General features: G+C 43.8%; 1 protein-coding gene across 11 annotated transcripts in view; it reads left to right on the forward strand.

Annotated features, from left to right (window-relative positions):
- The window catches only part of MICAL3 (microtubule associated monooxygenase, calponin and LIM domain containing 3), a 255799-nt gene that overhangs the window by 103968 nt on the left and 125599 nt on the right, over nucleotides 1-26232 (forward strand). For all 11 annotated transcript variants that reach the window (XM_038403871.2, XM_043517551.1, XM_043517556.1 and 8 more), the window contains exons 5-14: nucleotides 3880-3981; nucleotides 4679-4834; nucleotides 5587-5687; nucleotides 7622-7879; nucleotides 8465-8580; nucleotides 13530-13656; nucleotides 15200-15293; nucleotides 16644-16791; nucleotides 18308-18504; nucleotides 26090-26202. In XM_038403871.2, the coding sequence (XP_038259799.2) occupies nucleotides 3880-3981; nucleotides 4679-4834; nucleotides 5587-5687; nucleotides 7622-7879; nucleotides 8465-8580; nucleotides 13530-13656; nucleotides 15200-15293; nucleotides 16644-16791; nucleotides 18308-18504; nucleotides 26090-26202 (1412 nt within the window). The remainder of the gene's footprint in view (nucleotides 1-3879; nucleotides 3982-4678; nucleotides 4835-5586; nucleotides 5688-7621; nucleotides 7880-8464; nucleotides 8581-13529; nucleotides 13657-15199; nucleotides 15294-16643; nucleotides 16792-18307; nucleotides 18505-26089; nucleotides 26203-26232) is intronic.

Genomic DNA, 26232 nt, shown 5'->3' on the forward strand with positions numbered 1-26232 from the left:
CCAGTCTCCATTCCCCCTTTCATTGTTTTCCCCTGGCCTGTTTTCTTCTTGTGTGGCAGCTTATAACATTAGACAAATGGGTCTTAGACAACATTGCAACTGGGTACGTAATCAAATTCCTGTTGTCCCACCCTCTTGAAAATCTGCCCCAGTTCAGAGACCCCTGTCATGAGAGGATTCTCGGACAAGAGCTGAACTCTCTAATCCAGCTAGGGGCTATAGAACTTATACCCCCTCATCACAAGGGGGAGGGCCTTTATTTCAAATACAATCTAATCCCCAAAAAGAAAGCGTGCTGGAGGCCATCCCGGACCTCTGGCAACTGGACATCATCATCTGCTACTCCAGATTCAGGATGTCTACCCTGTCTGCTATAATCCACTCCTTGAATGAAGGTGACTGGTTTGCAGCTCCTGATTTGAAGGACACCTGTTAGCATATTGACATCCACCCAGCGCACAGGAGATGGCTGCATTTCACAGTGAGGCTAGTGCATTCCAATACATGAGTCTCCCCTTTGCCCTTTCAATAGCCCCAAGGTTTTATACAAAAGTCATGGCAGAGGTGGCAGCACACCTACACTGTCAACACAACTCTATATTTCCCTGCCTACATTACTGGCTGCTCACAAGAGGATTGTATTAAAAGGCGCAGGTAGCACTCATCTCCTTACTCAACTTGAATCACTCATTGGGACTCCAGGTAAATCGAGGAAAGTTCACTTTAACACCCACAACAACTGCAGAATTTACTGGAGCAAATCTAGACTCTATTGCAGCCAGAACCTATTTACCACAGAACATATTCCTTGCAAAGATAGACCTCATTATTCACCTTCGTCTCAGCCCTCGGACATCAGTCCAGTCCTACTTCATCTTGCTAGGTCACCCGGTGCATGCATTTACTTTGATCCCCTTTGCAAGGCTACACCTTCATGGTCTCCAGGCTTGGCTGAGGAAGATCTACACTCTGAGCAGAGACCCCCTAGACAAAAGTCTCATTTCCTCAGTGTCCTGATATCACTCACCTAGTGGGAAAAGAGGGCAATGTTTGTATAGGTCTTTTGTTCCTGTGCCACCCACAAAGACACTTGTTATGGATCCTCTCTACTGGGCTGAGGAATGGATCTGGACAGCCATGCAGCTCAGGGTTCCTGGACTCTGCAAGAATCCACACTCCACATCAATGTTCTTGAGCTTCGGGCAGTACAGAGTGTAAGAGGTTCCTGCCCTTCATCCGGTCCACTGATGGTCAGGTCAGACAACAGGGCCTCTGTTTATTATGCAAACAAATCGGGGGGCAAGGTCTGCCCCACTCTGCAGGGAAGCAGTCAAACTCTGGAACTGGTGCATATAGCATCAGATTACCCTCTATGCAGTGTACCTAACAGGAGTAATGAACTCCCTTGCAAACACCGTAGGCATTTTCACAAGGGGAAGCACCACTTGTCGTTAGTCCTGCAGATTTTTTTGCCAGTGGGGATTCCCATCATGGGAGCTTCTTGCAACCAATGGAAATGGAAAGTGCCCAACCTATTGCTCTCAACACTCACAGGGGCAGGACTCCAGAGGAGATGCCTTCCCAGTGGAATGGTCAGACCTGCTGAAGTATGCTTTCCCTCCCATTCCCCTCCTACCTCACGTCCTCTGAAAGATCAAGTGCGACAAGGTAACAGTGATTTTGATAGTGCCATGGTGGTCATGACAGTTTTGGTTCACCACAGCTGGGCAAATGGCCTCCCGCCCATGCATTCACCTGCAGCTGTCTCCCAGCCTACTGCCACAGAACAGAAGCATCCCCAACCATCCCATCCCCCACACCTCTCCATCTGGCAGACTGGTTATTGGATGGACTGCAGACTTGCACAGATCTTGCTTGGAGGAGGTCCAATCCATCCTTCTCAATAGCAGGAAGCACTCAACAAGAAAGAGTTATGCTTCCAAATGGAAGCGGTTCTCCCTATGATGCCAGAGCATCATTTCCCTTCGAAGAAGGCCAGAATTCCTCTTATCTTGGACTGTCTCCTCTCCTTTAGGTCATCAGGCCTATCCATCAGTTCACTATGGGTATGCTTAGCCGCTATCGGTGTCTCTCATTCTTTGGTAAAGAACTGTCAGTTTTCACCCACCGAATAACAGTACAGTTGTTAAAAGGCATTGTCAGAGACTTCCCACCAGTTTCAAAATTTATGCCTGCTTAGGATGTGAACCAGATACTGCTGGTGCTTATGAACCTGCAATTTGAACCTTTTGGCATCCTGTTCCTTTTTACACTTATTGATGGAGGTGGCATTCCTAACAGCTGTCGCCTCAGCCAAGAGAGCAGGTGAACTTGGGTCCCTGGTGGTGGACCCACCTTATACAGTCTTTCACAGAGACAAAGTATCCCTGAGATTGCATCCCAAGTTTGTCCTCATGATTCCTCCTGATTTTCACTTGCATCAGAAGGTTTACCTTCCTGTATTTTAGGAGACCTAAATGTACACAGACCTCACAATAATGAGGAGGACAGGAGACCCTAGATGTACACAGAGACCTGGACTTCTACCTGGACAGGGTAAGGCCCATTAGAAGATCTCAGAGGTTTTGTCTCCTTTGCTGAGAGGATGGAAAGGAGAGGCAGTATTTTCCCAAAGACACTCTGAATGGATTTCCAACTCCATCCTCTTCTGCTTTGAGCTGGCAGAACCCCTCCTGCTTAGTCTGTCAAAGCTCATTTTACCAGAGCTCAAGCTGCCTTAATGGCTTCCATATAGGGAAGGGAAGACCTACAGAGTGACAACTTGGGGCTCCATTCACATGGTTATCCAGCACTGTGCCCTCGTACAATCCTTCCTTTGGTTCAGTGATCTTTTGAACTGTGGTGCAGAGCACCTCCTCAATAATCACTGCCCAGGAGTCACCCACAGTGAATATCTACAGGAACCAGCTCTTGAAGAAAGGAAGGTTACTTACCATATAGTCACTGGAGTTCTTAAAGTTGTATGGTCCTTATGAGTATTCGCATCCTGCCCCCCTTCCCCTCTGCTCAGATCCTCTTCGGATTCGTGGTAGAGTAAGAACAGGAGAGAAAACGTCCCTTGTGCTCCCAAATGAGGGCATGAGGAACTGAAGGGCGCAGACCTTGACTGACAGACGCAGCTATTGAAGAATTTTGAGACCCAAGCACAGGGAGCGCATGCAAACTTCCAGCAAATACCCATACGGGCCAGCACTCGAAAAATTCCAGTTACTATAAGGATAAGTAACTTAACCTTCCTTTCTTCACTTTACAAAACTAAAAGTATCTAATGTATTCAACTGAAATGAACAAAATGCTACAGTTCCTGCAGCATTTTGGCCCATTGCGCCTACAATACTGTAGAACTTTTTTGTAACAGCAACCACTTGCATTGCATGCGTTCTGGCTATTTAGTTCATTTTCCCTGCACGCTTGCCGTGGATGATGATGGCAATCTTGTTACTGGCTAAACCGATCATGTAATGTATGAGAAGTTGGACTTTGAATCTATTGGGCAAAGTCTTTTTCAGTCTTGTAACACAGAGAGCCTTACAATGATCTCTCTAGTATACTGTTAAACTTGTCTAAAAGTTTTGGGTAGATTCTGGCTATTTGTTTCACTTAAAGGGAACCCAATGTGTACACTAGGCTTAGATCTTACTACTGCAAGTGTTTTCCAGATGCAATCAGGCGTACCATAATGGTCCTGAAAAGATGCTAACACCACCTGTTAGGGTATCAACTGTGTAGCCTCCCAAATTAGGGATGTGAGAAATGGTTTGTGTAGGAAGTGAGAGGTGATTCCTGTGCTCACTTTTTAAAAAATGTCTGTGAATGTAGATACGCCTAATACATTATTAACTGAGGGTTTATCTACAGGGATAGGCTGGCGTGCACAGGTTCACCCAAAAACACACCCAGTCTCAGAGTACGAATTTGAAGTGGTCATTGGAGGAGATGGCAGGAGGAACACTTTAGAAGGTAATGGCTCCTGATGTGTCCACAATGGAGAGTTTTCCACAACACACACTTAGCAGTGAAATTGTCTCTATTTTAAATGGTCATAGCAGAGCTGAACAAAAAAAATTCTCTGTATGAGCTGCACTCCAATCTCTTTCCAAATATTCAGCACTTAAAAAGCCTGTAAAGATGTGACAGAGGAGAAACAAGCTCCCCTTCAGCCCTCAGGAATCCAGTTGGCCACTTGTACCACCACTTCCTCTTCCATTCTCTTCATCTTCCTCTACAAGCAAAGCAGCCGGTGTATTGGGCTTGATTACTTTCAGATTCTCTACATTTTTATAGATTTTTTTTTTTTAATGTGGACTAATCTTGCACTTGCAGCACCTCTTGCTTCTGAGATAAGGTGGCGAATTATTAGGCATATAAATGGGGTGGTTGGGAATGAATTTTAAAACATTGCTGTAAGAGCCATTGCACTGTCTGGGATAAAGGGAAGTAATTTCATTATAGTCAGACATTTTCTTTTTTCTTCAAAGATCCAAATGTTATTTTCCAGGTGAAGCAATTTGCAAGAGAGGATTTTGTTGCTTCCCCTGTAAAGAAGAGTCTCTGTAGTATCTGACCCTTTCTGTCATATATGTAGGGGCTCGTTTTGTATCAGGCTGAGTCTTCTCTTGAGCTGTATTTCATGATCTCTGCTCTACCCCGTCCCTAGGGTTTCGCCGGAAGGAGTTCCGTGGTAAGCTAGCAATTGCTATCACAGCAAACTTCATCAATCGCAACACCACAGCCGAAGCCAAAGTGGAGGAGATCAGTGGCGTGGCCTTCATATTTAACCAGAAGTTCTTCCAGGATCTGCGAGAAGCCACAGGTTTGTGAACAATGACCAAGTATCTCAAGGTGAAGGAGTTTATGTAATTACCAATTTTTTTATACTAGTTGTCTCCTTAAGCTGCCTTTTTTTTTTTTCCACCAATGAACGACTGAGTATCATGGCCCTTGATCCAAGAAGTACCTCACTATTGTCTGTCCTTCCTGTCTGATTATCTCCCACTTCCTCAACTGATTTGTTCCAGCTTGTTCTTCAGCTGCTTGTCATTGTAGCTTGTAACTGGAGGGCGGTGCTTTTTAACTTTCAGACATGTGGTAAGCCATCCCAGCACTCCATGGAGGAACTCGGATGCCATGTTTTCCCTCTCTCCCCCACTCCTCTGAAGTCAAGCTTAGGAATGTCAAAACAAGGTCTGGGCCACTAGGGAAGGAGAGAGGTGTCTCTGTGTAGCTAAAGGTTAAATTTTTGAAACCCCTTGAAAGCATGTGAATAAAGTGCTCAGTGCAGCCGTATAATAATTCTCTCTGTTGTAAGGGTTCCAGCTGATGTAATTTCAGTCTGGTGTAGGTTGGATCTTCCCAAGGCTTTGGGGGATTTTGGCAGGGCCCTCCATTACATTTAGGGGCGTGGGTGAGTCTCGTGCACTATCAGACATTCTCTGTGCACACGCCTCACCTTAGCATGAGCGAGGAAGTCTGAGCCAGAGCTCTTCCAAATGATGCTGTGAGCTCTTGTACTACATATAACATACAACCAACTTTGTATTACTACATCCTTTTCTTCTGTCATAGGTATTGACTTGGAGAATATTGTCTACTACAAAGATGACACTCACTACTTCGTCATGACTGCCAAAAAGCAGAGTTTGCTGGACAAAGGGGTGATACTGCATGTGCGTATTACGTTCTCCCAAATCTCTCTGTATTGGATGTATGAGACAATCTGGCCTTGGCATCTTGGGAGAAGAGAGTATATTTTTGAAGGGAATTAAATGATCGTTTAATGTATACCTGGGCATATTGACTTCTCTTCAGTGTTTTGAGGTAGGCCTCTTTTAGGACATGATCTGCAGGATTTTTAAGGCAGGTATGCGACTAGCACCCTGTTAGAGGAAGCAGATTGAGTCCTTAGAAAAGGATTATGTGCTCTGCTCTGCACTTGTTCACATCCCCCTTCAGAACTGGGGCTTCTAGACATAGCAAGTTTAAATGTCCTGCAAGGCCCATAGGCTCCTTCAGTGACTCCGTCTTGTGTGGTGGAGGTGAAAGAGCTGGGAGTATGTGAAGAGAACTTGTGATGGAGCTTTACCCATTACTCATATTGACAGAGATCACTTTTGGTCCTAAAGAAATAAGTAGGGCTCTAGATCTTGCATCTTTGGTCTGAAAACAGAGCATGTAGGGAAGTGCACAGGAGTTTAAATTAACTACCATATACACCAATGGGCTAACATTTCATTTACACTTGATTTGTCAACAGCTGGGCTGCACTGTTTAGTCTGTTCTGACAATATACAGAACCAGGCTGTACTTTAGAACTGCCTTCTATAGTTATGGCAAGACAGCTGCATATTAATCACCAAGAATTTAACATTCTCCAATCAGTTGTTTTACTAACTGGCCAGCTAGTGGTTTGGGTCCGTTATGTAATATCTCACATGGGGTATGTCAATCTGACTCGGAGGAACATGATTTGAAATAATAATATATTAGGGGAATCTTGGATATCAGATTTCAAACCGTAGTCCAAAGAAACATGTAAAAATATTTTATGTTAATTGTTTTGCTCAGATACCCTCAGCTGGCGCACACTAAGCTTGTTTTAATCGAGACCTAAACCCAGACATGCTTCCCTTTATAGTGAGGTTCACAGGACTTCAGCTGGCTGCTTTCACTGAGAGCACATCTACCCAGTGAGGTAATGCGTACTACGGGTTTAGGATTGGGAGCGGGGGTGATTTCTAAAGCAACTAACATGTAATGGAGTAACTGGCCAACGAAGACCTGCTGGCATGCAGTAAAAGTTCCATAGTGCACTTTAACATAGTACTGTGTTAAACAGTGCGATGCTGAAGTGCATTAGGGAGCTTTTAATGTGCACCAGCTGGATCTACATGGACCAGTCAGTGCGTGATACAATATGCTTTAGAAATCACTCCTCTGTAGTCTGCATTGCTGCTCTGTGTAGACAAGCTCTTAATCTTCACTTCAGTTTATGTTGGTGTGATTTAGATTTATATAGCTAAGCTCTGAAGTTCACTCCCTTTAAAGATTAAATAGAAAGGGCATTTAAGTATTCAAAAAGTAAAAATAAATAAATAAATTTAGCAGGTGACATAGTAACCATGAAGCTCCTTCAGAAACAATCCTCAAAAGGCTGTAGTTATACAACTTTATGAAGCTATAGCGTCTGTTGTTGACTGTATCCTTTGGAAATGACCCAACAGATTATTCTTGGCCAAGATACTGTTGCCAGCTTTAGCATATAGGCTTCCATTTTGTAGCATGCATGCTAAGCACCCACCAAACACTGCACTTGCTGGCATTGTCCACTTTTACACTTTCACACCTCTGGAGTGACCATATTGCCTGTTGGCATGCTCAGAAATGCCAGCAGGGTTGTCAAGGCTCTTTGCAAGAAGAAGAGATAGAAACATTGTTTTCTCTTAGAGGCCTAGACACTAGTGATCATGAAATAATTTAGAGAAAGATCCTAAATCAGTGGATTCAGAGGAGTCTCAGAACCTACAGTTGTCTGCAGATACCAAACTTAAAATTTCCTCTTTCCAAATGGCTGTTCTACTAGGACTCTTCTCTCTTTTGGTAGGACTATGCGGACACAGAGCTGTTACTTTCACGGGAGAATGTGGACCAGGAGGCTTTGCTCAACTATGCCAGGGAAGCAGCTGACTTTTCTACCAATCAGCAGCTGCCATCACTGGACTTTGCCATCAATCACTATGGGCAACCTGATGTGGCCATGTTTGACTTCACATGTATGTACGCATCAGAGAATGCAGCGATGGTGCGAGAGCAGAATGGCCATCAGCTGCTTGTGGCACTGGTTGGGGACAGTCTGTTGGAGGTAGGTGTTAAACAGCTCACTCACTGTGTGAGCCATGAATGGAAGTGATCGCTCCCCTGAAACTTTGTGCTATGAGCATTTTATCATGAGGAAGGCAACTGCTGTTTTATATAATAGAATGGGAGGGGCCGGAGGAAGGAATATTGGGAAAACAGTGAGTATTCAGCATAGCATTGACCTTGCAAAGGAAGCTCAGTGTGAGAGACCTGCTGAAATTGCATCTGTTCTACCTGCTCCTTGTTGTGGCCGCTAGAATCTCTGAGGACACTATGCTTTGTCCTAGGCTAGGACAGTTAATAATTAACATATTGTAGTTAGTTTGAAATATCTGTTTTTTAAGAGAGGCTCTTAGCAGCTCCAGGCTATGAGTCATTGTAGGGAATAATGAAACATAGCTGTGGATTAGCTCACAGCCAGTTCACCATGCATTTGGCCTCCACTAGCCCAGTGGTAGCCAGTGTCTCAAGCTAATCTCTTAGTTATAATATCCTAGCAGGCTGCCCCCTAAATATGTTCTTGGTACCATTTTTAATTTCCTTTTCTTCCCCCTTCCCTGTCCTTTTTTTGGTGACCTAATACATCTAGCCATTCTGGCCGATGGGAACTGGAATAGCCAGGGGCTTTCTGGCTGCCATGGATTCTGCTTGGATGGTACGAAGCTGGTCTCAGGGAACTAGCCCTTTGGAGGTCCTCGCAGAGAGGTAATGGAGGGTTATTGTGGGGAAATGAGTCTAGTTGTGAATTCTGATCTGAATACAGAATGATTTGGGGGCAGAGGTAGGTGGAAAAGTTATTGTGCTCAGAAGGTTCACTCTTCTGACCATCCACTCCAATTCCTTGTCCTGTTACAGATGTGCACCCAGAGTGGGGTGGAGGGAGCAAACCTTGTATCTTTAATGTTCCTGGAGGTTGCCCATTGGAATGGTTTGATTAAGGGAAAGATTTCCCAAGAAGGTGAGGGAACTGGCCAGAAGCACCACCACGTGAAGATCGGGATCACACACATGCACACTGGTGCTTGGCTGTAACTTGCCTGCTCTGGGTACTACAGGTCCAGTGGAATCTATTCAGAAAGGAACAGAATAGCGACCAAAGTGTGTTGTTGCTACTCTCTATTGGTTAAAAGCAGATTAGGGAAAGGAGAATATTTTCTTGGTGGTTGCTGGGATTGTATTGGGTGGAGAAAGTAAGTCTGATTAGTGCTCTAAGCCTTAACTCTGCAGTCTAGGTGAGGAAAGACTTAAATGCCAAGGGGATAGATGCCTTTGAAATAGCCAGGAGACAGAAATAGATGCTAATTCCAATTACCTTGTAAATATTTTTTCTGTTTTTGGGGTTTTTATTATTTGGAGATAATGGTCTATATTTAATTCCATACTCAACCTGTACATTCACGGTCTTATTCTCACATTGAATCTACTGCTTGTGCATTTCTCTCTCTCACGTGTGCGTGTACGTGTGTGTTGTTCAAAGCGACATAACAGCATAGGAATTGCCTTTACAGATCAAACAAGAAGTCCATCCAGGGTGGAATGATTTAAATCACTGGATTTTCTTTAAAATAAAATAAACTCCTCTAAAACTCACTGATTTAAATCAAGCTCAGGTATTGTAACACTAATTTGAAAACTTGTGCAATTTCTAGATTAGATTAAAATTTATAATGAGCTAAATTATAAATGCTGGAGGTTTTAAATATCACTATAGTATTTTTAAAATTCCACTGTTGGTAAGGTATCTTATTTGAATTTTTAAAAAATTGCTATGTTGAGGTACATCACTTAAAGAGGTACATAACTTTATGCACGTGTTGTTAAAATTAATGATGTGAATAAGTGCTTGTACTATCGGAGGCGAAAATTTTATTTTTATTAAAAAAATGTTAGTGTCATTAAAGTTCCTTCAAAGATTGCTTTGATTTTGACCATGAAAAATTCTCTCGACTTTCAATCCAAAATTATTTTGAATTTTTTTTTTTTTAATACACACAGGACTTTAGGGTCCCAATACAGGAGTTCAGCTTGGTCAAACCATTTCAGCTTCCTTGACATGTGGAAGTTTGGTATTTCAGAAGGGGTGTTGATTGTGCATATTACTTATCAGCTTTGTGCTTGAGTTTGTGCTGTTCTCACAGTAAGGATGTTAATGAGGCCCTGAACTTGTCTTCATCATAGATGAGTGTTTTAAGAATGAAATTTAGTAGAAAAATCTCTGTTAAATCTGAATTTCTACTAACAATTAATAGGAAATTAATTAAAGAAATCGGTGCAAAATGTCCACTTTAACAATTTGACTATAAAATGGAAAGAAATTCCCAAACTAGCAACATGTGTATTAACTCATGAATTTTGTCCACTCTGGGTCCCTCTAATTTAGTGTTGTGTCTGACATTGGCAAGAACCAATTGCAAGAAATTCTGGATGATTATAGAACATGAGTCGGCAGCCTTTGACATGTGGCCCATCAGGGTAATCTGCTGGCGGGCTGCGAGACATTTTGTTTACGTTGACAGTCTGCAGGCACTGCCCTCCCGCCCCCTGCACAGCTCTCAGTGGCTGCGGTTCACCGTTCCCAGCCAATGGGAACCGCGGGAAGCGGCAGCCAGCACGTCCCTGTGGCCTGTGCCACTTCCTGCAATTCCCATTGGCCAGGAACAGCCAACTGCAGCCACTGGGAGCTGCAGGGGGCCGTGCCTGTGGACAGTCAATGTAAACAAAATGTCTGGCGGCCTGCCAGCAGATTACCCTGATGAGCTGCGTGCCGAAGGTCGCTGACCCTTGTTATAGAATATCTTCACATCCACAGGACAAGCTTCTTAGTAACCCCTGACAGTTAGAGGCTGGTTTGTGCCATCTTTCACACAGGTTTATATTCTTAATATTTTTATCCTGATATAATTGTGGAAGCTCTCATGATCCATATTAAATATTTAATACTTTATTACAGTTAATCTCTTGACATCAATAACACCTTGTGTCAGTGAGTTCCACAAGTTAATTAGGCACTGAGGAAAAAAAAATTCATTTTCAGTTTTAATTTTGTTTGCTTTTATTTTATTCTGTCATCTTGTTCTTTCTTACGAGAGATTAAATAGGAGCATATGATTTAACTTGTTCATATTATTTATTATTTTATATGCCTTTGTCATGTCTCCTCTCTAACTATCATGTCCCAATCATTTCCAGCACTTGTATGGAATTCTCTCCTTGCATTTAATAATTTTTTTTTGTCTGTTTCTGGACTACTTATTTCTATTTAAAACAAAAGGAGTACTTGTGGCACCTTAGATGAACAAATTTATTTGAGCATAAGCTTTCGTGAGCTACAGCTCACTTCATCGGATGCATTAAGTGGAAAATACAGTGAAGAGATTTATTTTTATATATATATATATATATATATATATATATAGCGCGCGAACGAGCACGAAACAATGGGTGTTGCCATACACACTGTAACGAGAGTGATCACTTAAGGTGAGCTATTACCAGCGGGGGCGGGGGGGGGAGAAAAACCTTTTGTAGTGATAATGAAGGTGGGCCATTTCCAGCTGTTGACCAGAACATCTGAGGAACAGTGGGGGTGGGGGAATAAACATGGGGAAATAGTGGATCTCTTGTGTGGACTGATCCAGGCTGAGGTTGATGGTGGGATGGAAATTGTTGAAATCATGGTGGAATTCCTCAAGGGCAGCTTTTCCATGGGTCCAGATGATGAAGATGTCATCAATGTAGCGCAATTTAGTGCAAGATGTCATCCACTTCCTGGACACTATGGCGCTAATAAGCGATGGTCACATAAACACCCCCTATACCAGAAACCTACTAACCACTATGCCTCCCTACATGCCTCCAGCTTTCACCCAGACCATACCACACGATCCATTGTCTACAGCCAAGCTGTACGATACAACTCATTTGCGCCAACCCCTCAGACAGAGACAAACAGCTACAAGATCTCTATCAAGCATTCTTACAACTACAGTACCCACCTGCTGAAGTGAAGAAACAGATTGACAGAGCCAGAAGAGTACCCAGAAGTCACCTACTACAGGACAGGCCCAACAAAGAAAATAACAGAACGCCATTAGCCATCACCTTCAGCCCCCAACTAAAACCTCCCCAATGCATCATCAAGAATCTATAACCTATCCTGAAGGACAACCCATCACTCTCACAGATCTTGGGAGACAGGCCAATCCTTGCTTACAGACAGCCCCCCAATCTGAAGCAAATACTCACCAGCAACCACACACCACACAACAGAACCACTAACCCAGGAACCTATCCTTGCAACAAAGCCCGTTGCCAACTGTGTCCACATATCTATTCAGGGGATACCATCATAGGGCCTAATCACATCAGCCACGCTATCAGAGGCTCATTCACCTGCACATCTACCAATGTGATATATGCTATCATTTGCCAGCAATGCCCCTCTGCCATGTACATTGGTCAAACTGGACAGTCTCTACATAAAAGAATAATAGACACAAATCAGATGTCAAGAATTACAACATTCAAAAACCAGTCGGAGAACACTTCAATCTGTTTGGTGACTCGATTACAGACCTAAAAGTGGCAATTTTTCAACAAAAAAGCTTCAAAAACAGACTCCAACGAGAGACTGCTGAATTGGAATTAATTTGCAAACTGGATACAGTTAGCTTTAACTTTGTGTAATGACCCATCCACTCCCAGTCTCTATTCAAGCCTAAGTTATCTCCCCATGTTTATTCCCCCACTCCCACCCCCCACTGTTCCTCAAACATTCTTGTCAACTGCTGGAAATGGCCCACCTTGATGATCACTACAAAAGGTTTTTCTCTTCTCCTCCCACCCCCCCTTTGCTGGTAATAGTTCACCTTAAATGATCACTCTCGTTACAGTGTGTATGGTAACACCCATTGTTTCATGTTCTCTATGTATATAAATCTCCCCACTGTATTTTCCACTGAATGCATCCGATGAAGTGAGCTGTAGCTCACGAAAACTTATGCTCAAATAAATTTTTTCATCTAAGGTGCCACAAGTACTCCTTTTCTTTTTGCAAGTACAGACTAACATGGCTGCTACTCTGAAACCTGTCCTTATTTCTATTGTCTCTTTTGAGATGGGGTGACCAGAGCTGAAAACAGAATTCCAGGTGAAGGCATACTATTGATTTATATAATGGCAGTATATTTTCAGTATTGTCCGTCTCATTCTATTCTTCCCACCTTCCTGATTCCTGCTGATTTAAAATATAAACCGCTTAGATGCTTAAGTACTGAATTGTATTTGTTTCATATCTGAAGGGGTAGGTTTGCAAATTTGAGTGTTCTAACCCTCAGAAAGAAAAGGAGTACTTGTGGCACCTTAGAGACTAACAAATTTATTTGAGCGTAAGCTTTCATGAGCTACAGCTCACTTTATGCTGAATGCATCCGATCAAGTGAGCTGTATCTCACGAAAGTTTATGCTCAAATAAATTTGTTAGTCTCTAAGGTGCCACAAGTCCTCCTTTTCTATTTGCAAATACAGACTAACACGGCTGCTACTCTGAAACCTAACCCTCAGAGTTCCTGAGGGTCTTGACTTCGAAGGTGGTGGTGGTGGTGGTGTATCTCTTTCTCCTACTTGCTCTTATGACGTTAGTATTTTTCCCTCAGGGAAAGCATTTACAGGCTGCTGCCTCAGACCACCCCTGAGAATGTGAGTAAAAACTTCAGCCAGTACAGCATCGATCCTGTCACCCGGTATCCCAATATCAACATCAACTTCCTGCGGCCAAACCAGGTAACTGGGCTGGCAATTCCTTCGACAGCATGTGACCTGTGTCCTCTTCGTGTAGCCATTGGTCTGTATCAGAGGTTCTCAACTGGGGGTGGGGGGACAGCACAGCGAGCCATAAACAAATGCCAGGTTGCAATGCCACTCACTCACATTTGGCCCCCCACTGCTCTGTCATGATGGAGGGGTGGCTGGGCCAAACTTGAGCAAGTGGCATTGCCATGGCCGGAAGGGGGTAGCGTGTGGTGGGGAGAGGGCCTCACCTGCACACAGATGCACACATCATGCTGTGGCGAGCTACTCCGAACAGTGAGAGCTAGCAGGCAAGAGCAGGAAGCTGGGCCCAGGCCCGCATGACAAGAACTGTTGACTAGGGTGAGTGTGGGGTGGGCTTGCTCTCCAACACCCTCCCCCTCACCCTCCACACTGGGCCAGGATAGATCCAGGTCTTGCCCTGTGGAACAGGAGCCACCATTACTCGCATCTCAGTGCCTTCTATGCTACCTGTGCTCATAGTGCCAGGCAGCACCCTACCCTGCACTCCAGTGTCCTGTATGCTGCGTGCATGCATAGTGCCAGAGGGCACCCTACCCTTCCCCGCCCTCCAGTGCCAGGCACTGTTCCCTGCCTGCGCTCCAGGTGAGTGCTGGATTGGCTTGCGCTCCACCCCCAGGCCCAGGCCCAGTCCCTGGGACAAGAGCCTCTGCTGTCCAAGTTGGGTGAAGGGTGGGCACACTCTCAAACGTCTCTGGCTAGGTGGCAGTATCCTTCCCTCTATTTAAAGGGGACCGGGGGGGAAGGACGGGGAATCCAAGTTTAAAAAAAAAAAAAAAAAAAAAAAAAGGTTAAGGGGAGATTTGATTCAAAAAAGGTTGAGAACCCCATGCCTCTGAGTATTTCGGATATTGATAGTGGCAAAAACCAGAAATATCCATCAGGCTTAAACCGCTGTACTGTACCCATGTCCCTTGTGACTAGATATTGTAGAAGTCTCTAAACACTGTTCACAATCCATGTCAGTTGTAGCTCTGAACTTCTCTTAATTTTGGCAGTTTCAGCCATGCTGACAATATATTTTTTGTATTTCCTTTATAATAACTTAGCCTCTATCTCAGTATAGGCACCAACGTGCAGCCACTGAATGTATATTAAGAGCTGTTGCTTGGGGTTGTATGGCTTTTGGGAATTGTCTACTGTGCGAAACGTGTAGGTGACCAGATAGCAAGTGTGAAAAATCAGGATGGGGGTGAGGAGTACTAGGAGCCTATGTAAGAAAAGCCCCAAATATCAGGACTGTCCCGATTTTATAGGGACAGTCCTGATATCTGGTCAACCTACGAACATGTCGTAAAATAACTTTTTATATAATCATCCCCTTCTTCGCTTAAGGGAGCCATGTTCCTTGTGTGTGCATGTGGCCTGTTTTTAGAAAGGGAATTTAGTGTGCAAGGGCAGTAGTTCTGGCCTGAGGAGATTTTTTCTGCCATATTGGCTTTTGATGAGAGAGACTATTCTTTTTGGCCATTTTTAACCCTTTGCATTCTTACAGGTGCGCCACTTGTATGATACAGGAGACCTGAAAGACATTCACCTGGAAATAGAAAACTTGGTGAACTCCAGGACACCAAAGCTGACCCGGAATGGTGGGTCCCAGCTGTTGTTTCACTTTGTTGTGCTCTTCCAGAGCTGGGTCAGTGCATCAGATGTACAGAGAGGTCTCCTTCTGTTTTGAAAAGTGTCTCATTAATTCTTGGCTCAGAAGCTTGACTTTTCAAACACAATTAAACTTTCAAACATAATTAAAACTTAAAACATGTTAGCTTTACCTCAATTTCCTTTATTGCAGTGTCCTTCCGGATTTCTAAACATTTGTTTCCAAAAGGGTTTTTGGTCACCTCCTTGATCCTGTAGTGGAGTCCTTATTTCAAGTGTGAAAAACCAGCCCTCTACTTGATTTGGCAGTGAAGCCAAAAACTCTTAGTACAGATAAAAATAATAATGGAAAAGTAGAAAATGAATGGGAAAAAAATCTTTTTGTAGATTCCCATCCACACTCAGGCTTTCTCCTTTTTGAAATCTTATCTCTTAGTTTGACTAAATAAATCAATTACTTTACTTAAATTTTCCTTGTAATATTGCTGCTCTACTTGTCGTAAGGGAATCACTGCTACAGGGTCCCCTGTCTTAGCATTATGGAGTCTAATTACTGAGCCAGTGCACGGCATGTATTCTAGGAATTAAATGCCTTACACTAAGAATTGGAATAGTTGTCTGGTCAAACTATAACCCAAGGTTTGCTGAACCTTTCCCAGCCATATAACACCTTTTGGATGTCTGAGTGGTGTTTTTGGTATCTCTTGGAATACTGTTTCGTTTCAAGTCTGCCTGTTCTGTTGCTGTACCTTCCTCCCACTGGTGTATAGTTGCGTAGGGTCTTCTGATTTGTTCTTTGCCCTGCAATGATGCCACCCTTGGCTATAATCTTGTCACATCTCATAGCTAAACAAGGTCAGGATGATCAGTGATTTGATGGAAGACCTTCAAAGTAAATGCAACTATTGCAGAAAGGTATTGACAATTCTTCTATCTGAAACAATATACTAGGGGATTAGGGAGCACTGTGCTACAAGGAATGCTATCTTTTGGATCTGACTTAAATCAAGACCTTGACCACTTTTGGTCATTTAAAATTTCCTGGGATATTCACAAGAGCCAGGGTGATCTGTCCAAATTACAGCTTGGGTAATTACTTTTTAGCAAACTAAAATTCTCCCTCCAGTGTGAACTATGTATCACATTATTAGTCACTTCCTCCCCCCAAAAAAACAGTTGTATAGTGTTCCTGATGCAGGAAACATGCTGTTTCACCCCAAAGGTGGCTGCATTTCAATGGGTGAGTGATCCCTATAAATATATATTTCTTGATATACTTGGAATTCTCATGAGTGAAAGATTAATAAATTACAGTTTACTAAAAATGTTGTTTGTTTCAGAGTCTGTAGCTCGTTCCAGTAAATTGCTTGGTTGGTGCCAAAGGCAGACTGATGGGTATGCTGGTGTGAATGTAACAGATCTCACAATGTCATGGAAGAGTGGCCTAGCCTTGTGTGCTATTATCCACAGATACCGTCCTGACTTGATGTAAGTGATTGATTGCTTGACTAGAACACAGTGACTGGAGAGACTGTTAGTCAGATTAGCAACCAATATATGAGGAGGGGTTTGCAAATTGTTTAGAGAATAGTGTTAAAATACAGTACAGTTGTGATATGTGGGGAAAAGGTCTGAAGTCAATTAAATTAGATTCAGTAAAGTCTAGAGTGATTCACCTGTGCGGGAGAGGATTATAATGGCTTGGTGAGTACCAGGCTACATGCACCATCATTTTATCTTCTATCTGTCCCAAGTTGTTAATGACTAAAACTCATTACTGTCTATGTGCAATTAGTTAGAAATAGTTGATGGCTTCAGTTTAATTCATAGCAGACAAATGTCCACATCACCTTTTATAAATAGCCCCCTTGTTAGTAGCTTCTTCAGATGGCTTTTAATACTTTTTCAATCCGAGAGGAGGAGTCTCCTGGTCTGAATAGACACAGTGTAGGGAAGATTGCATTCCTGCTGCTTGTGCAGTAACCTGTTCTGTGAATAAGTGGGAGAAGCCATTCCAGCCAATAATGTGGGGAGCAATATAAAAAAGTGCACAAATCCTAGAATGGGAAAAAATTGGCAAGGCGGAAGTTCCATAGTGAAGACTGTGGCCTAGTGGGTGGAGTGCTGGACTGTGATTCAGGAGACCTGGGTTCTACTCTCAGCTCTGCTACTGGACTGCTGGGTGACTTTGGGCAAGTCACTTCCCCTCCCTCTGCCTCAGTTTCCCCATCTGTAAACAGGGGATTATGATACAGGCCTCCTTTGTAAAGGCTTGGAGATCTATTCATGCAAAGTGCTATATAAAAGGTAGGTGCTATTATTATAATGAAAATCTAAAATGATTTCAGGTTTGCCATGGGACATTATTAAAGATAAATACTATAATGCAACATGCTGTAAGTGTATTTAAAAGAAATGTAAAGCAAGCAAGGTAACTACGTAAATATTCAATTCTGTGGGTCGCTGGTTAGAATTCTACACTCCATCTGAGGCACCATGTTTAAAAAGCCTTACAAATTGGGCAGAAGTTGGAAATACAGCAATGACTATTGTAAAAGTGTAGGAAAATTGCACTGGAGGGGGAAAGATGTGAGATCTGTATATGGATCAATCAAGACAAATGGTGATCTGAGGGACAACTTGATGTGTTTCCAAGTAACAGGGGAACGAGAGTCTGCCTCTTCAGAGAATACTTCAGCAAAGAGGGAAGTGAAGATATAATAATAATCAAAGCAAAAAATCCTCTATGAAGAGAAGTTTAGGTCGTCTTTAGAGAAGATAAAGCAGGGCAGTGAATGGAAAAATGATGAACTGTGAAACAGACTCATTGTTAACAGGCAAAGTAACATAATCACTGTAACGTGAAAAGTATGATGGCAGAATTATTGAAAGAAGGGGGGCACTCTGCAGTTTCAATGTTGCTGCTGGAGAGGACTGTCTCTAAAAATATTTTTAGAAGACTATCCCTGCTTACCTCAATGCTTTTCTCTTCTCCCCCTTGTAGAGACTTTGATTCGCTGGATGAATGTAATGTGGAGAAGAATAACCAGCTGGCATTTGACATTGCTGAAAAGGAGTTTGGAATCTCTCCTATCATGACTGGAAAGGACATGGCATCTGTTGGGGAGCCAGACAAGTTGTCCATGGTGATGTACCTCACACAGTTCTATGAGATGTTCAAGGATTCCATTCCTTCCAGTGGTAAGGGACTCAGAACAAGTGTGTTAGATTTAGCGAGGGTGGCAGTATTCATGTTCTTCTGTGCGTCGTGTTCCTACCACGATGTCCACTTCCAGTGCGCATGTGCCTTCAATTGAAGACTTTTGGCAGCAGTGCTCATTTGGTCTAGGCATGCACCCTAGCTACACTCCTGCCTCACATCAAGAGTTGCAACAGACAAAGCATTCTCAGTTCTTTCTCAACCACTCTGGCCAGAGACGGAGTGTTTGTAATGCTCATGGTTATCTGCCTACTCATGACTATGACACTGAGTCTGTCACAGAAGCCACTGATTCCTTGACTTCTGCAGTGGCCAGTGGTGGCTCAGTGGCTACCTGAGCCGGGCAGGCCCTGCGCCAGCAGCAGCAGTTTGGGTGTGTGGGAGAGGGCTCAGGCTGGGGTGGGGCTCCCTGGCATGGCCATGAAGCTTCTCCTAGGTAGAGGGACCTGGGGGCTCTGGTTCCCAGCCAATGGGAGCTGTGCAGTCAGCATTTGTGGCCGGAGCAGCGCGCGGAGCCCCCTGGCCCCTCCACCATCTAGGAGTTGCAGCAACACGTGGAGCTGGGTAGGGAGCCTGCCAGCCCTGCCAACCCCCGCCCCTCCCCAGCATCAACTGCGGTCCCTGGCCGTGCACCACTGCCCCCTCCCCAGCACCCATGGTACCCCTACCCAAGTTTTAGTTAGTGGTATATAATGAATTTTTGTTTACTGCCCGTGACCTGTCCGTGACTTTTATTAAAAACACCCGTGACTAAAATGTAGGCTTACTCGTGACTATTTAATCTTTTATTTTTCTAATTGTAGGTTTTTTTCTTCTTTATTTAGTTGGTATGATTTTTGGGGGGGGGAATTCCTTTTTCCTGTTCCGCTGAGGCTTTTGCCTCCTACCTCCACCCCCACCCTCTGTGTACGGTAATCCCGCCCACTTCTCCATTTGAAGAAGACTGTTTTGTTTTGTTTTTTTAATCTACATTCCCAGGCTTCAAACGTCTCATTTGCCAGGAATCCTTCCTAGTTAATGACAGCCATTCCTGCTGTACCCACTGCCTTGGGACGTGTGCCCTCAAAGTGCAAAATCTGCCTGAGTTTTAAGGGCCACTCTGAGAGATAGGGAGATTAAACTTTGTTTCCTTATGATGAAGTATTCCTTTTGTCCAGCTTTGGATCCAGGCCCAGAGACCCCTACCTCGTACAGCAGCCACCAAATAGCCATAGTGCCCCATCAGCCTCAGGGAGACTTGCAAGCAGCGCCGAAAAGATTTCCACCAAGAGGAGTTCTAAGTCTCCTCAGAAATAATGTACTTTTAAGAGATCCACTGTATCAAAGACTCTGCAACCCTCAAAGATTTCTGTGGAGGCTTCAAGCAGTCTCAGTACCAAGAGCTCTAAAAATCAGTCCTCAAGCTTGTCTAAATCACCTGCTATCTACCAATCAGTACCGAAGCTTTTGGTACTATCGAAACATGACCAAGCTGGTAAAGATTCCAGGGAAACTGCACTAAAGAATTCATTACCTTCTGCAGCATTGACACCGTCTTTGATACCTCAACTGGCAGTCCAGCGTGTTGGTGCCTCATGCACCTTCCTTGGTACTGAAGGCCTCTGTGTCTGCAGCCTACCAGATTCCCACACAACTGCACCCCGTACCACAGAAGTTCAGGTTTTCCAGGGATTTGTTTGTCTCCAATCAACTGGAGTCTCCTTTATTGAGCTTAGTCAGACCCCAAATACCACAACCTCTGCTGTCTCTGGTACTTTGCTATTGCTGGTACTGCCTGATTCCCTGGTGCCAATGCTTACAGCGAGACAAATTTACTACTCTTTCATCTACTCCTCCATTAGATTATGCAGATGAGCGCTTTTCAGGTTCTTGCATTTCTGTTCAGGACTCTCCTAATTACCTGCCTAGACCACCGTCTCCTGAACCTGCTCCATCAAGGGATACCTCAAAGCTGTAAGATCTTGGCCTGTCAGCACCCTCCTTGGTATAATCAGGGGAATGCCAAGGGTCAGCGCTGTCAGATTCTGTCCATTCCCCCACAGCAATCGCCACGCAGGAGGAGATGTTTGAGGAGCAAGAAAGGAGAGCTAATGAGCAGGCTACCCCACAGACAAATATTTCCTCCTCCTCCTCCCTGGATGAAGTTGTTGTTTTGCCCTCTCCACTTATGGTATATGACTTCAAACAATTTCAGGATTTGATGAAGAGTGTGGCAGGCACTCTTCATGTTCCATTGGAAGAAGTCCAAGAGACTCAGCATAAGTTGCTGGACATTCTTCACACAACATCTTCAGCACAAGTAGTTAGGACCTTGTTAGAAACTGCCAAGGTCATTTGGCAGATCCCCATCACAGCCAAGCTAAGAGGGCAGACACAAAGTGGTACATTACAGCTACAGATTCAGAATTACTATTTTCCCATCCTGCCCCAACTCCCTAGTTATGGAGTAAATGAAATACAGTAAATGAACACAACAGACAATACCATTCCAAGACTACACCACTTGATAAAGACCAAAGATCTTATCTTGATAAAGACCTTAGATCTTTTTGGTCAAAAGACACTTGTTTGCCACCTTGCAATTCAGAATTGCTAATTACCAGGTGATTCTGGCACAATAATCCTATTAACTGTTCAAAATGTAATTTTTTTATTGAACACCTCCCACAAGAGCAGAGGGAACAATTTCAGGCCCTCATTGCAGAGGGACAACTTCTTGCAAGGACAACTTTGCAAACTTCTGCTGATGCTTTTGACACAGCAGCCTGCTCTGTCTCCACAGTTATAGTCATGCATTGAGCCCTGTGGGTACAGTCCTTAGGTTTTCCGCACAAAGTCCAGAACACACAAAGGACCTGCCCTTCGTCTCAGATTATTCAGCGACTCCACTGCTGGCTCCCTATATTCGCTGAAGGACACCAGGCCAATCCTTTGTTCGCTGGGAGTGTGTATTCCTGCAAATAAGCAGAGACTTAGTCTCTCTCAAATTCAGAGATCCTGCCCAGCACAGTTTCCCACCTACCATAGAGCATCGGAGCCACTTAAAAAGAAACTCAGAATGCAGAGAGGAAAGTTCTCCATCACTGCACCTAGATCAACACAGCAGACATCATCTACAAAGTGTTTGTTTTGATGCTTCGGTCAAGAGCCACCTATGCCCCTACAATCTGTATCTGATGTTGTACCACCCTGCCCACTGCATCTTCTGAATTTTGGGGGATCATTTCTTCCATTTGTGCAGCTCATGGGAGCAGATTACCTTTGACAGATGAGTCTTGGAGGTTTACATTGGCTACTTCATCCATTTTCACTCCATATCTCCCTACCCACCCTCCTTTTCCATCTCTTTTCAGGACCCATCTCACAAGCCACTCTTAAGACAAAAGGCTCTCTCCCTCCTCCACTTAGGACCCATGGAACCAGTTCCCACTCAGTACAGAGGAAGCGGATTTTACTTCAAGTACTTCCTCATTTCCAAAAAGAAGGACAAGTGGAGGCCAATTATAGATCTCAGGATGCTGAATACCCTTTGACAAGATACAGAAATTCAAGATGGTAACACTTGCAACTATTGTTCCATCCCTGGAGCCAGGAGAATATTTTGCAACCTTGACCTTCAAGATACATACCTTCATGTCACAATGTGTCCCCCTCACAAGAGATTCCTATGATTTGTCATACATCAGGACCACTGTCAGTACAGAGGCCTTCACTGCCTGTAGAGAGTTGACAGAAGTTATGTTGGTAGCTAGTTGCCACACAGCTTCACTAATGGGGAGTAATTGTCTTCCCGTACCTGGACAATTGGCTTTTAAAATGGCATTTCTACATGGAAATTCAAACAGTGATAAGGGGGCTATGTCTCTTTCACATACTCAGCCTTCAGCTCAATACTGTAAAATCTTGTCTCCTATCTTTACAGCAGATGGAGTTTATAGAGGCCACTCTCAATGCCATGGCATCCAGATCCTACCTGCCAGGAGGCAGATTTTAGTCTGATGCATTTAATTGCACAACTTCAAGTGGTCCCACAGGCTACCATCAGATCATGCCTGCAGCTCTTTGGGTACATGGCACCATGTACCTTCATCACTTTACACCCCCTTTTACAACCACACTGCTTCTAAGCCTGGCTAAGGACAGTTTTTATACCTGCAACAGAGATGGTCTGAACAAATTACTGTCTATTCCCAGTCGTATACTAATCTCTCTCAACTAGTGGAAGAATCCAGACAGTGTGCTCAGAGGTTCCTTTCAACCATCCTCCTTCCACTGTCACAATAGTTTCAGGTACATCTCTCCTAGGCTGGGAAGCTCATCTAGAGAACCACACTATCCAGGGCAGATGGTCCACCCAGGAGTCTATGCTAATAGCAACATTCTGGAGCCTAGGGTTGTGAGATATGCTTGCCACCACTTCCTCCCCATGATAAAAGGTCAATCCATCCATATAATGAAACAACCAGGACAGTATGTACTACATAAATGCACCGGGGGAAATCCCCTTCCCCTTGCTCAGAGGCAATCGGGTTATGGAACTGGTACGTAGCCCACCCATCCCTATCTCGGCAACTTACTTGCCTGGCCATCAAAACACCATTGCTGATTATCTCAATAGCCACTTCACTCAAGATTACAAGTGGGAACTCGACAGATCCATACTCGAGTAGATAACTGTTATCTGGAGATTTCTGAACATAGACCTTTTTGCCATCACTGTCAACTAGAAGCATGCAGAGTTCTGCTCTAATGAAGGTTTTGTTTGCTTGCTATTATCTGGAAGACAACTTTCTCCTCTCTCAGCCGAGAAGTCTTCTATATAGCTTCATTCCAATGCTGCAAATTCTCAGAATTCTAAACAAAATCAGACAGGACAAAGCCATGGTAATCTTGATCACATCTATCTGTCCAGGACAGGTGGGGTTTCTTTACCTACTTTATCTCTTTCCAACTGACCATCAATCTACTGCTCACACCCTGTCTTTTCACTCAGGATTTGAGGAACGTTTGTCCTCCACAACTTGAACATTCTTAGTGACTCAAGGAAAGGTTCCTGGATGGCTCTCAGAGTTAGAACTCTCCTGTTCCAGAGTGGTTCAAGAAGTCCTGTTAAACAGTAGAAAGGAATCCACCAGGAACACTTACCTTCAGAAATGGAGAAGATATTACCATTGGTGTATTTGCTGTCTGTTATCTTGTGTTAACTCTCCTATTTCAGAGGTTCTAGAATACCTTTTCACTCTGAAGCAAAGAGGTCTTTTTTGAGCTCCATTAATGTTCACCTGGCAGCTGTCACAGCATTGTATTCTCCTCTGGAAGGTTTCTCGGTACTTGCTGACACTGCAATTTACAGATTCATCAGTGAGTTATTCAAACTCTTTCCAAATGTTTGAGAGCCCAATCCAACTTGGGACTTGAATCTAGTTCTTAATTCGCTGATGAAACCTCTCTTCGATCCACTACCTCCTTGTACCCTTTTATACTTTTCCATGAAAACCACCTTTTTAGTGGCAAATACCTCTTCTAGAAGAGTTGGTGAATTAGGGGATTTAATGGTTGACTCTCTTCCACACACAACTGCTTTCTTTAGAGATAAGGTATCCTTCTAACCACACCTGCAGTTCTTATCCATAGTTGTCTTGGACCTTGTTATCAATCGCACAATTCATCTGCTGGCTTTCTCCCCTAAATCTCATCAGACTAGGGAAGGCTTTGGCCCTTATCCTCTGGATGTTAGGAGAGTACTAGCATATTATTTGGACAAGACTAAATTTTTTGTTTTCCTGAGGCTATTTGTGTCTATTGTGGACAGAGTAAAGGAAAGCTACTGTCTACCCAGAGACTTTCTAAGTGGGTTTTGGATTGCATCCTCTCCTGCTCTGCAGCTTGTAGTGTGCTGTGCCCTCCTAGGGTCATAGCTCATTCTACCAGCTCTCACTCCACATCTCTTGCCCTACTGAAAGAGGTTCCAGTAACAGAAATCGGCAAAGCTGCTACATGGGCTTCAGTTCACACTTTTTCAAGACACTGTGCCTTACCATGTGTTCCAGAGACATGCACTACCTTCAGTTCTGCAAACAGTTCTAGACTGGATTCTGAAGATCCCACATTCTTCAGAGGGTAGTCGCCTCAAGCAGAGCACCCATGTGGACACTACTCAAAGAAGGAGGTTCATCAAGACGTGTCCCTGTGGGTGCTCCACTATCAGTCGTCCTTCCCCTCTGCTTTGGAGCCCTGTTTTCATGGGACTGAGTGGTAGAGAAGGAACTGAGTGGTTTGTCCATCACAGCCCTATATATCCCTTGTATGGAGCATGAGGATAGCTAAGACACATGCTGGACCAAACAAGCACTGCTGCCAAAAATCTCCAGTCGAAGGTGCCTGGGGCACATCCGCACTTTAAGTGGAGCATTCATAGAGACATGCATCTCAAAAACCCTCGCTTACTACACAAAGTGAGTAACCTCTCCTAGTCTGCTTTCCTCCTACAAGAACTCACGCCAGTTACTCTGGGTATGTCTACACTGCAGCCGGGACTGTGCCTCCCAGCCTGGATAGACAAACTCATGCTATCTCCACTTGACCTAACATGCTAAAAATAGCAATGCAGATGATGTGGCACAGGTGGTGGCTTGGGCTAACCACCCAAGTCAAAGCCCTCCTGATCCCCTGGCTCCAAGCTCAGATGGCTAACCTGAGCCATCGCCCATATCACGACCTCCGCTCTGTTCTTTATAGCACGCTAGCATGAATGGATTCTGGCTACCTGGGCAACTAGCTGCAGTGTAGACGTACCCTTTTTGAGACCATACCATAAAAATTGCTGTCTTCCTTGGTACTAACAGGCACCCTTCTAGCAGCATTAGGAACGAGTGCAAGGGTTTAATAAGCACAAACTGAGCTACCATCTCACCCATGAAAAAGCAGACAACAGGTCTGTGTGTAAAAAGCTTGCACGGGTGCTACTTTTGTTGTGCCTGGTGAGTGGATGAACAGGGCTTCAGCCTCGGACTATCAGTCCAGCATCTTTCACTAGTACTAAACTCACTTCAGAATTATTAAGCAACTTCCTTGCTCTCTTGCTGCAGCCGAGGGTTGCTCTGTCATTGCTAGTGTGAAACTCCTAACCAGCAGTCATTTAGTAGTTAATTTTAGAAGCTCTGACAGATCTTTATATTGTTACAGTGCCTGGACTTTGTATATAACTCCAGGTTAGTGGAAAGAAGGCCTGAAAGGTCTTCTTTTTTTTTTTTTGTTAACTAGAACGGAAAGATGCAGTCATGTAGCTTAAGTCTGAATTTGACCTACTTAAACTCTAAAACTGTTTTGCGTGCTTAGAAAACCTGGGAGGAAAAAAATGTATTTGCCAAATGGAAAAGGGCAAAACTATTCAGAAAGATATTGATTTTGAAGTTCTTAACAGCATTTTATATGGAGAGTGTTAAAAAACAAACAAACAAACAAACCAATTCATGCTAAAGAACGAATGAGTCCCTTCTTAATTGTTTCTTGTAACTACACAGAGGTTTCTGTGCATTCACTGGTTCCACTTGTTTCTGTTCACAGAGGCTCTGGATCTGAATGCAGAAGAGAAAGCTGTGCTAATTGCTAGTACCAAATCTCCAATCTCTTTTCTTAGCAAACTAGGGCAGAGCATCTCCCGGAAACGAACTCCAAAGGTAGCCATACCCTACTATGTATACTTTAAC

Source organism: Dermochelys coriacea, chromosome 1 (assembly GCF_009764565.3).
Source record: "Dermochelys coriacea isolate rDerCor1 chromosome 1, rDerCor1.pri.v4, whole genome shotgun sequence".
Lineage (NCBI taxonomy): Eukaryota > Metazoa > Chordata > Testudines > Dermochelyidae > Dermochelys > Dermochelys coriacea.